Source organism: Glycine soja, chromosome 7 (assembly GCF_004193775.1).
Source record: "Glycine soja cultivar W05 chromosome 7, ASM419377v2, whole genome shotgun sequence".
NCBI lineage: Eukaryota > Viridiplantae > Streptophyta > Magnoliopsida > Fabales > Fabaceae > Glycine > Glycine soja.
Window position 1 is genome coordinate 40,399,355 of NC_041008.1, and position 15,986 is coordinate 40,415,340.

Genomic DNA, 15,986 nt, shown 5'->3' on the forward strand with positions numbered 1-15,986 from the left:
ACATGATGACGAAACTTTCTCCAAGGATATTATTATATCGAGACCCCCTTAGGCAAAGAATGCAAACAATAAAGTGGAGTGATTCCGTGAGATACTACACATGAAATGAAAAACAAGCACCTAGTCTTTTCATCTGAGCTAACCAGTGTGTTTAGTAAGGTTTTTAGGTAGCTTATAAATAGTGTGTTTAGATAACATCATAAATTAAATTAATTTTATTTTATAAAATTATGGTGATACCATGAAAAAATAGAAACAACTATTTATTGTTTTGTCTTCATCAGAAAAAAATAATTGATTATTTCTTCCCATAAATCTAACCCAAACACGCTATTTATTCTTTTGACTAATTTATAAGTTATTTTACCAAACATCATATTCTAGCTTTAATTAGTGCCTAAACCATGTCATGGTTGGTAAAATTCTCAAAAATAATTTCATTTCTACCCAACAAAGGAAACCAAATGCAACAAAATCAAATTAATTACTAGCAATGTCGATCCCTATATAATAGAATTGATAGGTGTAATTTTTGTTAATAAACTGTGTTTTAAAATTCTGATCAACTAGTTTTTAAGATCATCAATTATTTTAAACATATGAAAATTTAAAAACACAATAAAAAAGACATTATTTATAATTTCCTGATGAAGTGTTAAGTTAATAAACTATCAATGTCATTATTACATCACATTTAACCCTATTACTTGTCAGTAAAAGACTAAAAAAAATTAAAAGACTAAAATCAAAATAAAAAACTTAAAGAAAAAACTAAAATAAAAGCCTTCTCTCTCATAGGACCAAAATGTTATTTAAGTTTAATAGCTGCAATCGTTGAGGTTGTTGGGCCGATTCTTCCGCCCACTCTTTTACCCCAGATTTGTACCAAAACAACTTTCCTCTCACCATCATGACACACCTTCCAGGTTCTCACTTCTTTTTTAAGCATAGTGCATTTTGGTTGGGCATGTTTCAAAAGTACAAACAATGAAAACATATTTTTTATTGTGTAAACACATATTTATCGCGTTAGGAATTACAAACACAATACACAACGAAAAACACAAGTCCTTTTATCGGAATACACAACAAAAATAAGTTTTTTTTTTATTGTGTAATTAGTTTGCACCCTTCTTGTACAACAGAAACGCATTTATGTTATATTTTTTTATCAACACAATCGTGTTTTCTTCCGGAATATTTTTGAAGATCACAAAAACCAAACAAAGTACGAGGTGGCAAGAGCATAAACTAGGATGGCAGTAACAAAGCCCAAAAAAAATATGCCAATAGAATCTCGGTTGTTGCTAGGTGCACCCAGTATTATTGCTGGTGCACCATCATTTTTAAAAAATATCAAAACTGCTCCTGCGCTTTCTTTGTATTTGTGATGGGTGTGCGTGAGGATGATTCATAAATCGTACAGATCAACTTAATCCATAAGCCTTTTACGGATCAAGTTGATCCAGATGTTGATATTAAGCACATACAGATCAACCTGATCTGTAAAAGGCTTACGCATCAAGTTGATCCGTAAGACTTCTATGGATCAAGTTGATATGTAAAAGGCTTACGGATCAAGGATATTTCAATATTTTTCCCTTAAGTGCTGGGTGCACCAGCAATAATGCTAGGTGCATCTAGCAACACCATAGAATCCCCTGGCCAATTTGTAACCCATTTGATTTGGGTTAGCAAATACTATTACTTCCTTTGTCTCTGCAATCTGCATTGCCGTCCCTCATTTTGCTTTTATTGACAATTCTGCATCAGATGCCATAATTTTGTTCTTACACTTTCATTTTTTTCAATGTTTTAATCCGTTTTTCTCCACTTTTATCTTTCTGCTTCTCTCTTCTTTTGAAATTCTCCCTGTTTCTTCTTTGCTTTTATTCAATTTTTTGTTTTCTTTCTTTTCTCCTGAAGCATACAATGTTTGAAAGGTGTTATCACTTATCAGGACTTTGAGTTTGAGAGGCCATGACACATCACCTTTTAGATTCTTCAGATATTCCTCTTATTTGAAGAGAAATGTTCCCCCGAGCTTTTATTTTTTATTCTCATTTAGAGAATTTTATGTAACCAAACAACGTAAATAGAGAATCCATTCCTCTTGCATGTTTTTCTTCCCCTTAAATATGTTTTTAGTGTTAAATTTTGGTATAGTTCTTTAAAAAATTGTTTACTTGAGTTTGAGAAATTTTAAAATGTTTCTTATCATTATTTAATCATGATATATGCATACTTATCGATATGATGTAAGTGTTTATTCTGATGAGACATGTAATATGATTATTTTAATATAACATGCAACATGATATGTTGGAATACATGTCAAATTATTAATAAATAATGAGAAATTATTTTACGAAATTTTAAAATTTATGCAATTAAAATAAAAATAAAAACAAATTTAAGAATATTTATAAAAATTAAAAATTTATCTTACCACTTTAAAGTTGTTTTTATGTTTTTTTAATTATTTATTTAAAGTCATAAAAGATTTTGCAGCTTTCAAGTCATGTTTATTTTTAAAAAAATTTAAATTAATTTTACCAAGATATAACACTTCAGTGGTGTTTAATGAGATAATTAATATTACATCTAATTGTAGAAATGTCTTGCTAAAAATTAAAAAAATAACAATTTATGAAATGACAACTTTATATATAATAATATTATAATTAAAATTAATAATGAATAGATAAATTTAAATAAATAAATAAATTATATTTTACATTTATAATAAATAATTCAAATTGTGACCTAAAGTTATTGTTAATCGTTTATAGATTCTTTAAAAAAAAATAATGAAATTTAATTTTTCTATTTTGAATTAGAAAGTATGAGTATCTTTCAATTCATTGAATAACAGATTAATTATACTTGTAGTGCATTGTTGTAGTCAATCTAAGAGAATTTTGTATACTATAGAAAATCAAACATAAATTCTCCTGTAGATCTTTCATAATCAAGTTGCAAAATTTTTTACAGCTTCAAATAAATAATTTTAAAAATAAAATAACTTTGAAGTCATAAAAAATTTAACGACTTCATATAATTTTTTTTAAAAAAATTAAAGTGAAAAAATATCAAAATCCTGAATTTTTTATGACTTCATCACAGAAAATTAAAAAAAAAATCTTATAACTTATCTGTATTTGAGTAATAATTTAAAATTTATTCCTATTTTATAAATTTCAAAAAGAATTGTCTGTTTTAGTGGTTCGTCCTCTCCTATGTTAGGAGCTTCTCTAGATATATAAGATCTCATTGGATCATTTGGACCCAAAGATGCTTAAGCTGAAAATAAAAATATGTAGTAGAAATAGTAGGGTTTAATTGGTTTTTCGTATAAAATCTTAATATTGTGGTTTAAGCAAAAATTAACAAAATTTAATTTAAATTATAATTTTTAAACGAAAAATAAACATACATTTAGTATATTATATTGCATGGATAGTTCTAGGTTCATTTTATTTTTTTTAAAAAATAAATAAGATTAGGTATTTAATATTAATTAGGTTAAAAAAATTAAATTAGGATTTAGAAATTAAGACACTGACATTTAAAAAAGGAGAATATGAAATTAAAATATGTATAAGTAAAATACATTAATTTTAATTTAATAGTTTTTTTTTTTACTTTGAAATGACATATATCACCAAAAAAATATTTGCTTAGAATTAGATATGACTATTATAAATAATAAAGTTTTCGTTCTCAATACTTAATGTATACAAAAATCAAACTTAAACGATTGATATAGCTAAATCAATAAATAATAATAAATGTTTGCTCGTTTTGTTTTCAAGATATAGAAGTCGTTATCCGGTCAATTCAATTGAAAATCATAATTTCATCATATGACAATCATACATAAATTATGGACATTTGTTTGAACATCAACTACGTCATATTAGAAATAAGTACTTGTTTCTATAATTTAATTTTGATATATTACTACAAGTGTAATTTTTTATATACCATTAACTAAATAGAAATTGAAATTAATTAAATTATATTAATAATATAGTTTTTGTTACTATCATTTAATTAGAATTTTGGTGTGATAAGATTATCAACTTTTATCATAATTAATTTAAATTTATATATAAAATTATTTATAACAACAAGTTGTTAGTCTGAGTTATACTCAATCTAGTTCTCTTAAGTAAAGTCTCAAATTCAAGTCTTGTGGATGAAAAAAATTCTAACTGAAAGGAAAAAATCATACTAAAAGTAATCAGTTAGGATTCTCAATAAAGATTAGTCATCAACAAAGTCAAATGATATTTTATATCAACATGATTAAAAAAATATAAAATTATTTCTAATTGGTTTACATAGTGAATCAAAATAAAACTCTTTTATAAATTTTCTTAAGTAAAACATGTAAATTAATTATTACAAAAATTAATAATTTTCAATTATCTATCAATTATTTATTAGATGACAACACTAAAAAAATTATACTATCAATATATTTCAATTAAATTCTTAATTTTAAAGAGTAATATTATACTTACAAAAAATTCTTACAATTTTTTTCATAATTCATTTATTCTTTTATTTTTTTTATTATATCACTTGTCTTATCTAATGTTTCGTTCTTTTTTTTTCTACCTCTCTTAAATTATAAGACTATAAGAGTCATTGTCGGAAAAAATATTTGTAAGTGTTGGCAGCTAAATTTAACAAAATAACTTAAGCAAAACAGAATTTAAGAAATAACCTTTAAAAGTATTTTTTTTTAATAAAATGACTTTGAAAAAGAAGGTACTTTTAAAAGTTTTTTTTTTTATAATTAGAAGGTATACGAGGTTTTGTATTTGATGCCCATCTAATCTTTCTCTTATCATGTTGACCTATTTTAGAGTAAATTTGTATTTTCATTGTGATTTCATATCTAAGTTAGTGATCAACCCCTAAATTAGGGGTGGTAAAACAAGCTAGCATCCACCCCCAACCTATCCTACCAAAAAATAGTTAGGTCACCCCGCTCGTTTATACTCAAGTTAGCGGGTCGAAAAATTCTCACTTTTCTCTATGACTTCTCTCAACTCTTTTCATTTTTTGACATCATTTTCTCTTCATCTTCTTATAGATAGGTAGTTGGTCTCACCCTTGTTGGGATAAATCCATCATTGTGTTTACATTCTAATTATAATCTATGTTTATTGTTCAATATTAAATGTTATCTTCTATGCTTATTGCATGTCTTAACTTGATCATCCATTACTTGATTTTGTTGTTTGAGTATGATTGGAAAATATATTGAAACTTAGAACTCGAGGAGAACACCTATGGGCCTTATTGCTAGGAATATAATCAACTTGTTAGTAATCTTTTAACTCTTGTTCCTCAAGTTGGTCACTTGGTTAGACTATGCAAGAAATTGATAGTTTAGTTAAGAAACTTTAGTTCTTTCCATCCGAAAAAGATTTGAGATTTGAGTATTTTATGAGTTGATGACAATGATTGAACCTTAAACTAGATTAATGACCTTTATATGCATGAATAGAAGGTTTGATGAAATCAATCTCTTTTATCTGTGATTATTTTATTTATTTTCAGTGCATTCTAAATGTTCATACAAATTATTATAAAAAATTTCTTATTCTTTTACTCTTTAGTTTTATTTTTCTTTAAATTTTTATCATTTACATTCTCACAATTCAATTAAAAATGTTATTTTCGATAGTCATAGTTAATAAATGTTGTTATTTTACGAGTATTAGGCAAGTCATATAAACACAATACTTAATTTTCATTCTATATTACTTGTATCAGTTGTACTATTGTCAATGAATTAATCGACACCTCTTTTTGTGTCTTACTAATTATTTGATACAAAGTGCCTTTGTATTTAGAATTTTTGATAAAAGCATCTTAAAAAAAATCAAAATTCATCAGTATTATTTATAAAAGGCATCATTCAACAGTTATGTCGAGTAAGCTTTGATTTTTTTCCATATGGAATTCAATTTCAAAATTTGACAATAATTAAATGAAATTTGACAATACTTGACACAATTTTTAGTTATATTTAATATTAATGCATCTAAAATTCTTCAAATCATTATTTATCATATTTCATCATAATATTGATAATTTCCTTTTGTTTTTCTCTCTCATTATAATTTAACATATTTTATATTATTATTCATTATTAATTTAATCTTATCATGTAAAGCAAGATTCCTTCAACCTTTTTGTGTTTCTTTTTATTGCAACAAAAATACATGGTGCTCGTCCCACAATCTTTTTTCTGAGAATTGGGGTCCTCCCCCCCAAATCTTTTCTTCATCGCCATGAAATATATGCAAAAACTAAAGTCGTTTGTGACTAAAACCAAAATCAATAATCTAATGAGCATAAATAATTAATTAGCATAAGTAATATGAGTGACAACAAATTAATTAACATTTTTTATTTCTTTTTAGAATAAATATTTATTTTGGTTTTAAAAGTGTGATGTAAGTACATGAAAGATAAAATTTTAAATTTGACTTTTAAATATATAAAAATATAATAAATTGATCTTACAAATAATTTAATAATAAATTTATTTATAAAATTTACAATTTAATATCAAATTGATCTTTAAAAATATATTTTATTATCAAATTAATTATTATATATTATCACTTATAAATAAAATAATCTCACAAATTTAAAAACAACATCAATATATCCCACTCTTTATACATTCAAAATTTAATTTTAAATTTTTCATTAATCTTTCATCTCCTCACACTTTCAATATCAAAATGAACATTTAGCCTGCATCATTCTTTAAGGTCTTTCTTCCCTTTATACAAGAGCAAGTACAAAAAATTACCTTAGCAGGGTCATGTTCAATGTGACACGCCAGAAAGGTAAAAAACTAAAAACGCAAGAATACAACTCAACGTTAAAACGCTGACGCGGAAAGCAAATCTCTATCATCATCATGTGGGTCTCTCATTACTCATAATAGATTTGGCACTTCTTACTGAATAATACAAACGAAACGAAGATTGAACCATTCGTGACCGTGAATTCGTGCTCCACATTTTACCCACAACACAAACACAAAGACCTACCACGATATCCGCCATCATCCATCATCACCCACCCATTAACCAATCGAATTAAGACTCAACAAAAAGCACCACCCTTCACTGTTCCCACATAGAAAGCTTCGAACTTTGGAATTTCCTAGCTGAAATTCGCTCGTTTCGGTTACTGGGTCGGTCTCCGAGCTATGCGTGGAGCTGAGGGTGGTGATGGTGGCTTCGCCGTCAGAGGCGGTAACATCTACTGGGGGAGAAAAGAGGAAACTGATTTCAGAGGAATCGTTGTAATCTTCGCTTGGGTTTCTGTTCCGCAGAACCTGTTACAAGAATTCGTTGATCTGTGTTCTTCTTTGAAGTGGAATTCCCTTGTTTGTTTTGCCCATTATCTATCAGCGTGAGTTTTTTCTTTTCTGGATTTTGTCTTTGTTTTTTGGGCTTTCAATCGTTTCATTTATCTCTATTTCATGTAGTTGCTTTTGTGTTCCTTGAGAACTGCTTTGACCGGTTATCAGATGAAATTAGTGGATCAAGTGATCAACAATTTAATAAAATTGATGTGCTTTGTAATAGATAAGGATGAATATTTCTAAAAATCAGAGCTTTCTTGCACCATTTCTTAATCTTGGTATCACTTTATCGTGGGTGATTTTGAGGTTTGTGTTTCAAAATGTTGTGCTTCTGGGACATAATAGTTGTCTTTTTATTTTCTTGGTTTTTTTTTTTCATTTTTTCTTTGAGGAAGCTGATAGGGATGCACCAACATGAGAGGAGAGGTTTTGTGAGTTGCATGTCACTTTTGCCTAACCATGTGGAATTATCATAGAAGCAGAAGTTTGGCTTGGAAAGATGATTTACACGTGAAAGTAGGAGAATGCTATTTAATGTCACGTTTAATTGTATGTTGGCGCCTTTCCTTAGAATTAGGTTTCCACCATCCATTAGTTATTTGTTTCCAGTTGGTGAAGAAGTAAGAGAGCTAGTATTTATGTAGTTCGTATATAGTTGTTGGAAGCTATATAATAGCTTGCTTTGTCAACTTGAATTAGAGGGGACCATGTGCTAAGAATAGAATAAAAGAGTTATTCCCAATACTTGTAAGAGGTAATGTATGTCTAGCTTACACAGACTATGAAATTAAGAATATGGGTGGGTTGGAGAGGTTTAATTATGGTTTGCTTACTTAATTCACACCATAATTTAATGTTGAATCTTGTGAGATGGCTATGGATTTATCTGCAACTCTTTAGGAAGGCTTGTGCTCCCTTTTTAATGCATAGGGAAATATTTGATACTTGTGGGGAATGTATATTTCTGTACATCTTACATGTGTTGGGAAGCGTTTAATTCTGGTTGAAGTGTACTGCGACGAATTTCAAGCATTGAAAAAGGAAAAAGGAAGTTCTACTTCATGTTAGATTAATGAAATTTCAATATCCAGTGACAATATATTTAATGCATTTGTATGTGGCTTGGCATTGTATTATCCTAAGACCCTATTAGGATAAACTTCTCTATAAGCACTTATAGGAGTAGAAAATAAGTTTGTTTAACTTAAAAAAAGCAACTTTAAAATAAGCACTTTTTTAAGAAACAGATAGGATTTGCTTCTTAAAATAAGCAGAAAACGGCTTTTCTTAAGCAGGAACAGTTTAGACAAACACACTAAAAAACAGAAAGCTGCTTATTTTATTAAAATAAGCGCTTGTTTCAACAAATAAGTTTAAACAAACTGACCCTAAGAAGGTAAAATGGTTGAACTTCTTCCGTAAGTTAAAATCAACTTATGCACTTAACTTCTACAGAAGTTCTCTCATTTAACTTTTCTGAAAACTTAAGTGCATGAGTTGATTTTAGCTTATTGGAGAAGTTCAATTCATTTTACCTTTTTATTTTCTTCTCCTATAAGTGTTTATGAAAAAGTTTATCTAAACAGGGCCTAAACCCCTTTTTTGCCAAAAACTTAAATGACATGCTCAAATTGAAACCAACTAAATATCTGTTGAAGTATACTATTTTGTATTTACATTTTGTTGGTCACAGATTACCACCTTATTTAATTTGTACTCATCAACTTATTGGTTGGTGTATTGTACTGATGGGATTTTTATATCATATATTTCCTCTCATGCAGTTTCCGTGATGAAAGTGCCATGCCATTGGCATTTTGTGTTCTTGATGAACTTATTGAGGTTAGTTTTAGAAATTGAATAGCATGCTAAGATTTATATTGATGCTCTTAAATGTAAATTTACAAAATCTCTTAATAATACTATGCTACAAATCTCTGGGAATCTATTCTTAGCTTTGTTTCATAGCATAGGTGCTAAGCAAAAAAAATTCGTTTGGATTATGCAGGAGCTGAGAACTAGGTCATGCCCTGTTGTATTTGCTACTTTTTCTGCTGGGTCAAAAGCCTGTCTGTACAGGGTATTTCAGGTAATTCTAGGCATCCAATCTTTATGTTTGATATGGAGAATATTAGAATTTGAAGTTTTTCTGTGTCCTTTTAAAGTAAAAATGCCAATTGTAATAGCTCTCCATATAAATGCAGCTTATTGATGGAAAATGTGCAACTCCGCTCAACTTGGTAATGCATTTCTTCCTTTTATAGTTTTGTTTTGTTTTTAAAAACTTGTCTTTATTCGATCCTTTCTATCTTTGTTGATTGATGATGTCTTGTGCTTTGAGATCATGAAATTTATTAATTATTGATTTATTTTTTGTAGCCTAACTATCAATTACTTAGGAACTGTCTTTCTGGACACATATATGATTCTGGTCCAATAGATATTACAAGTGATTTTGGCTTCCGCTTTGCACTACGACCCTCCATTGCAAAAGTGCCTGGACCATCAAAACTTGTTTCTTGGGTAGCAAAATCTGTTACCTCTGGTTTGGATGCGTTATACCTGACTAGATTTGAATCCCAAGCTGCTGAACATTGGCAGGCTTTATATTCTTCTGTTGTAAGTTATATCATAACCACCTGGAATCTTTAGTAATTTTAGTTTTGTTATTTTAAACTGATTTCATTTTCGTCTTTAGAATTTTGGAGCTCCATTTCTCATTTTATGTTCTGAGAATGATGACCTTGTACGATACCGAAGTATCTATGATTTTGCCCAACAACTACGCAATCTCAATGGTGATGTCAACCTTGTAAATTTCAGTAGCTCCTCCCACCTTGGTTCGTCTGAGACTAATTTTCAACTGCATTGTGACAAACTTGAACCAGTTTAAACTGATATTGTTATTATTAATTTGTTCCAGGTCATTACAAACACCATCCAATTCAATATAGAGCTGCTGTGAACCAATTATTAGAGAAGGCTTCTTCAATATATTCACAAAAAATGTTGCTTGAACGAGAAAGAACTGGTATGGATGGTACACAGGATGAGATATCTGAGTTGATCTGTGACCTGCAGAAGGTGGCAATCAATTCAAATAAGAGCCTTAGAAGAGTTGCAGTCGGGCCAACGGACCACTTCTTTTTGCCTAGTTCAGCAGGGCATTACGGTGATAGAGAATCTGGGACTCCACAAGATGAACAAAAAGAAAAATCTGTTTGTGTACCTAGCTTCCCAAGCATCAGTGCTCATAGTGTCCTTGGCCAATTTCTTTTTGATGTTTGTGTTCCGAAGAATGTTGAGGGTTGGGATGTGAAATCTTCTGGGAATCTAAATAGGAAGTCATGTGCTTCAGCTCCAAGGCATTCACTATTCAGAGGTACTAAGCGCATCGGTCGGTCCAAATTATGAAGTTGTTCCCATATCTAACTTGAGGAGATACTTTATGATAAACCTGTTTGAAATATCAGCAATTTCCCTAGACAATACAGGAAGATATGATAGATTTTGGTGCAATAATTGGCTGTTCTGTCTGACAGTGGACATGTAATGGTTGCAATGGTTCAACAATTAATTCCTTGGCACTTATGAGAAAGTGATGGGCTGAAGTGGATAATGTTTACTTGAGTTCCATCCCTTCTGATTGCCCTCAGGAAAAATCACACGACTGTTGTATCAGAAAGGAGAGCTTCTGATAGTTCAAACTGGTTGATGCCTGGCTATGGTAACTACTCATTTGGTAATTGCATTTGCATGAAATGGGATAAACTGTACTGACTTATTTGTAGTTAGAGAAAGTAAATAGCTGTACATAATATATTTTTGAGGGAATAAAACGTCTCTTGTTTGAGGGTGGAAGAAACTTGTAAATTTGGCATGCCTAGCAATGTACAGAGGAGGAAAAGGAGGGATATAATCCCACTTTTGTTGTTTTATTTGTTTTTTTAGCAGAATTTTTGCATCTTCTAAATAATGTTTGACAGTAGTTAAGTATTTCGATGGAAATATGGTGGTTGCTGCAAAGTGCGTGCACAACTTTCACAAATATATTGTTAAGCCGATTAAACTACTTGAATAACTAACTGCAATAATGAATTTCTTATGTGTGTATGATCAACATTCATCCCCATTTGTAAAATGTTAGAATGTCATCTTACATTTTTTTGTCATGGATTAGAGACACATGTTTTTCAATTCACTTAAATATTCCATTTGAACACATATTATGAGAAAAGGTTGTTCAAGATAAATATTCCAAGTTAGAGACTTACATATTCCAATTGAGTGTATGCTTTTGTTTCTCGGTGATTTAAAGCTCCATGGTTGTCTAACAAGTGGCTGGTGACCACCTTTAAAGCTTCTAACGCTCAAGTAAATTATAGTTCAAATGAAGAAGTGTGTATATTCAGCAAAGATACTTAGAGGGGAGAGCCTCTGGTTAGTGAGATTAGTTGATGTACCATGATTTGATGGTGAGGTGGAAAAATATGAAGTGTCTTTTGCGCTATACATATGGTTGTGGTCCATAATTCCATATTAAGTTAGGAAGTATGGAGAAAGAAAATATGGTGCCTAAATACACTTTGAGAATAGGCAAATTGTCCCATTGGGATCTTTTTACAAACTATTTTTTAGAATGGGGTTGTTTGTAAAGATTTTTCAATGGGGGACTGTTTTGTACGTGAAAAATATCACCATGCATGCATATCGCCAGCATGCATGGCGAGATGCAGGTGGGAGGGAATTCGCTATTCCTTTTGGTGATTTGGCATGTCTATGTCGTCACTAGGTCTGGCGATTTGGCTTTGACGTGAAGAAGATGCAGGCTTGTGTGCAAAAGAGATATGTTGAAAATATGATTTTTTAAGAAAGAAATACGCTTAAAAAAATGTCATTTTATTTAATTGTTAAAGGAAACATTAAAAATATGCTTTTTTTAAGAAGGAAATACGCTCAAAAAAAGCGTTATTTTATTTAATTGCTATAAAAAAGGAAACATTGGAAATACGCTTTTTTAAGGAGAAAATACGCTTAAAAAAAGCGTCATTTTATTTAATTGCTATAAAAAAGGAAACATTGGAAATATGCTTTTTTTAAGAAGGAAATATGCTTAAAAAAATGTCATTTTATTTAATTGCTATAAAAAAGGAAACATTGGAAATACGTTTTTTTTAAGAAGGAAATATGCTTAAAAAAATATCATTTTATTTAATTACTATAAAAAAGGAAACATTGGAAATACACTTTTTTTAAGAAGGAAATACGCTTAAATAAAATGATGTTTTTTTAAGAAGGAAATACGCATCATTGTTCAAAATATAGAAATACGTACTTTTTTTTTTTTAGCTTAAATTGTTCGAGATCAGAACCTATTTTATTTTACATTGTGTTCAGTTGAGAGAAATATAAAATAATGAAAGTGTGAGAAATATAGAAAAAAGTGAAGTTTTTGGTTTAGATGAAAGAGAGTTGAAAAAATGAAATGTTTGAATTAAAATTATTAAGTACGTAATAAAAAAAATGACAATTTTTTTGAAAACTTTTTTTTTAAATGAAATGATGTTTTTTTAAGAAGGAAATATGCATCATTTTATTTAAGCGTATTTCCTTCTTAAAAAAATGTATTTCCAATGTTTCCTTTTTTATAGTAATTAAATAAAATGATACTTTTTTAAGTATATTTCCTTCTTAAAAAAAAGAGTATTTCAATGTTTCCTTTTTTATAGCAATTAAATAAAATGACATTTTTTAAGCATATTTCCTTCTTAAAAAAAGCACATTTCCAATGTTTCATTTTTTATAACAATTAAATAAAATGACGCTTTTTTTAAGCGTATTTCCTACTTAAAAAAAGCGCATTTCCAAATGTTTCTTTTTTTTATAACAATTAAATAAAATAATGTTTTTAAGCGTATTTCCTTCTTAAAAAAAGCATATTTTTAATATTTCCTTTTTTATAACAATTAAATAAAATGATATTTTTTAAGCGTATTTCTTTCTTAAAAAAACCGTATTTTCAACATATCTCTTCTGCATACAAGCCTACGACTTCTTCATGTCAAAGCCAATTCGTCAAACCTAGTGACGACATAGACATGCCAAATCGCCAGACGAATCCCCTCCCAAATTGCCAGAAGGAATGACGAATCCCCTCCCACCTGCATCTCGCCATGTATGTTGGCGATATGCATGTATGGTGATATTTTCCACGTACAAAAGAGCCCCTCATTGAAATTGTTTTACAAAACAATCCCATTCTAAGAAATAGTTTGTAAAAAGACCTCCAAATCGGACAATTTGCCTTGAGAATACTAATTGCATTTATAAGATAATGTCGTTTCAAGAATATTTAAATCTTTCTCTCATCACGTCAGTTGTGTCTTGTCACATCAAGTTCGCCGAAAACATAATCAGGCAACTCCAAACCATTGATCCTCAGAAAAAAAACTATAAACATCCAATAGTTCCCAACATTTCACGTCAAGACTTAGCTACGGGTTGCCACAACCTCACCAAAGTTAGTAATTGCCACATATAGCAAAGTTAACTACACTCACCTATAATACAAGACTCCATCCCCTCACAAGTATGGAACAAATACTTTTTGAACAATTATCTTGCCAAGATTAATAAGAGTTGGGCAACCTTAGCTCTCTTAGCACAACCTTAGATCAAATGCAATCATACATGATATCTCTCTACCCATTCAAGACTTTTCAAAGATACGTCACAAAATTAGATGCTCTCTCTGCAACAAAAAAAAAAGTAAGAAAAATTAGAATAGATTGCAACAATGAAGGTAAATGATGAAGAAATAAAGAAAAAATAAAGAGAAATAGAAACGTTGAAAAGAGGCAAACGGGAGTTGGAAATATCGAAGTCTGATATGTTACCTATTGATTTTATATATATTCTTATGAGAAACACTGCAACAACATTTTAATAATAATTTCAATTAGAATAGATTATTCAATTGTATTTTTTTATGTATAGGAATAGAAGATAATTTCAAAAAATTTACAATACTTTACATATTTTATTCAATCAATTGAGTTAGTCTCTCTTATATTCAATTTTATCTTTTGAATCAATAAGGTTAATACCGATGGCCCATGAACAAATCAGGGATGGATTTAGTTTTTTTTTTATACATGAGAATAAAAATAAATTAATATTGATAGAGAAAAATTAAAAAGAAAAATAGAATATTGAGTTAATGTTTGTTTAATTTTCTTCTAGTAGTAGATTTTACCTCTAGCTAGTTTTACATATAAATTTAATAATATATATATTTTCTGAAACTTTTTATTTATCAAATAATTATTTATTAAAAATTTAATAATTGTAAAAAAAAAACCCTCCTCCCCTCCTTTGATGCATTCTTGTATCAGTCCCCTGAGACAAATAATGCATGATTTGTCGTAAGTTGTTTTAATTTACACGCCACTTACACTCAAATAGTTTTTTTTCCTCTCTAAATAATGTTTTTGTTTTGTTTTTTGCTTTTTGGTTTACAGTAATTTCCATCAAAGTATAACAAATTACTCAGACGTAGGCCGAGAGAGAGACAACATTCAAAAACCAAATGAAAGGTCTTCTGCCTAATAAAACCATTTTTGACTCCAAAGGTTTACTCACTACATTATTTTTGAATTTTTCAATTTCAGTTTCAGTTTCCTAATTACCATTTTTATCTTTAGTATTCACATGCAGTTTAATTTATTTAATAACACGCCTGCCACTTGCATTATAGGCTACCAAAGAAATCAATGTCTTTCGTGCAAAGACACCAAATGCATGTATATATATATATATATGGGAGATTGCGTAGAGGAATGTAACGTTGCTTATACGTGATGTGGTGGTTTTCTTTTATCAGTAAATATATAAACACGTGATGTCGTGTTTATCTTCCATGACTAATTTAAATATTTATCTTATTCAATATGTATCGTGTAAAAGATTGGCCTTACCCAATCTATACGAAGTTTGACCAATTGGAAGGTCTAGGATTATGACTTTTGCATAGTTTTTTTATTTAATTTATTCAATATGTATCATGTATCTATATATTGTTTTGACTGGTTTTTTCTAAAGAACCACTCATTCATTAACATTTATGACACAAGATTAAATGCTTAAAGCGTTGTACACTGTGCTGTCCAACTCTTTCTAGAGAGGTTGACTCACCAACAAGAATTTACACGAAAAGATTCAATACTTAAGGGTTATATACCATCCCAACCAACTCTCCTTAGAGAGGCCAACTCACTTTGCCACCGGACCCGGGTTGCATGCGAGTAGGAAGAGTATTGTTAGGGCTACTTTACTTTCTAATCGACTTGTGCTTTCTGTTCTCTTTCTGTGATGTTCTTTCACGTGAAAAATAAGTAAGAGATAATTATGAATTAGTGTGTGTTTGAAATAACATTGGGGATTCATATCTCACTATTTTTTTCATGTAAAAATGCAACAAAAACAATTAAAAGACATGTATAAATAGTCTATTCAGTACACAAATGTATAAATATTATGATAAATTAGTCTTTAAAAGAGGAGTCTTCTCATAAATAAA

At 29.3% G+C, this 15,986-nt stretch overlaps 1 protein-coding gene across 1 annotated transcript; it reads left to right on the top strand.

Moving 5' to 3' along the window:
- The first annotated feature begins 6,956 nt into the window (after positions 1-6,956).
- On the top strand, positions 6,957-11,434 carry LOC114419675. The gene is made up of 7 exons (XM_028385417.1): positions 6,957-7,455; positions 9,193-9,250; positions 9,417-9,497; positions 9,613-9,648; positions 9,788-10,027; positions 10,107-10,248; positions 10,332-11,434. The coding sequence occupies exons 1-7, from the start codon at positions 7,250-7,252 to the stop codon at positions 10,820-10,822; spliced, it is 1,254 nt and encodes a 417-aa protein (XP_028241218.1). The 5' UTR covers positions 6,957-7,249; the 3' UTR covers positions 10,823-11,434.
- The last annotated feature ends 4,552 nt before the right edge of the window (positions 11,435-15,986 follow it).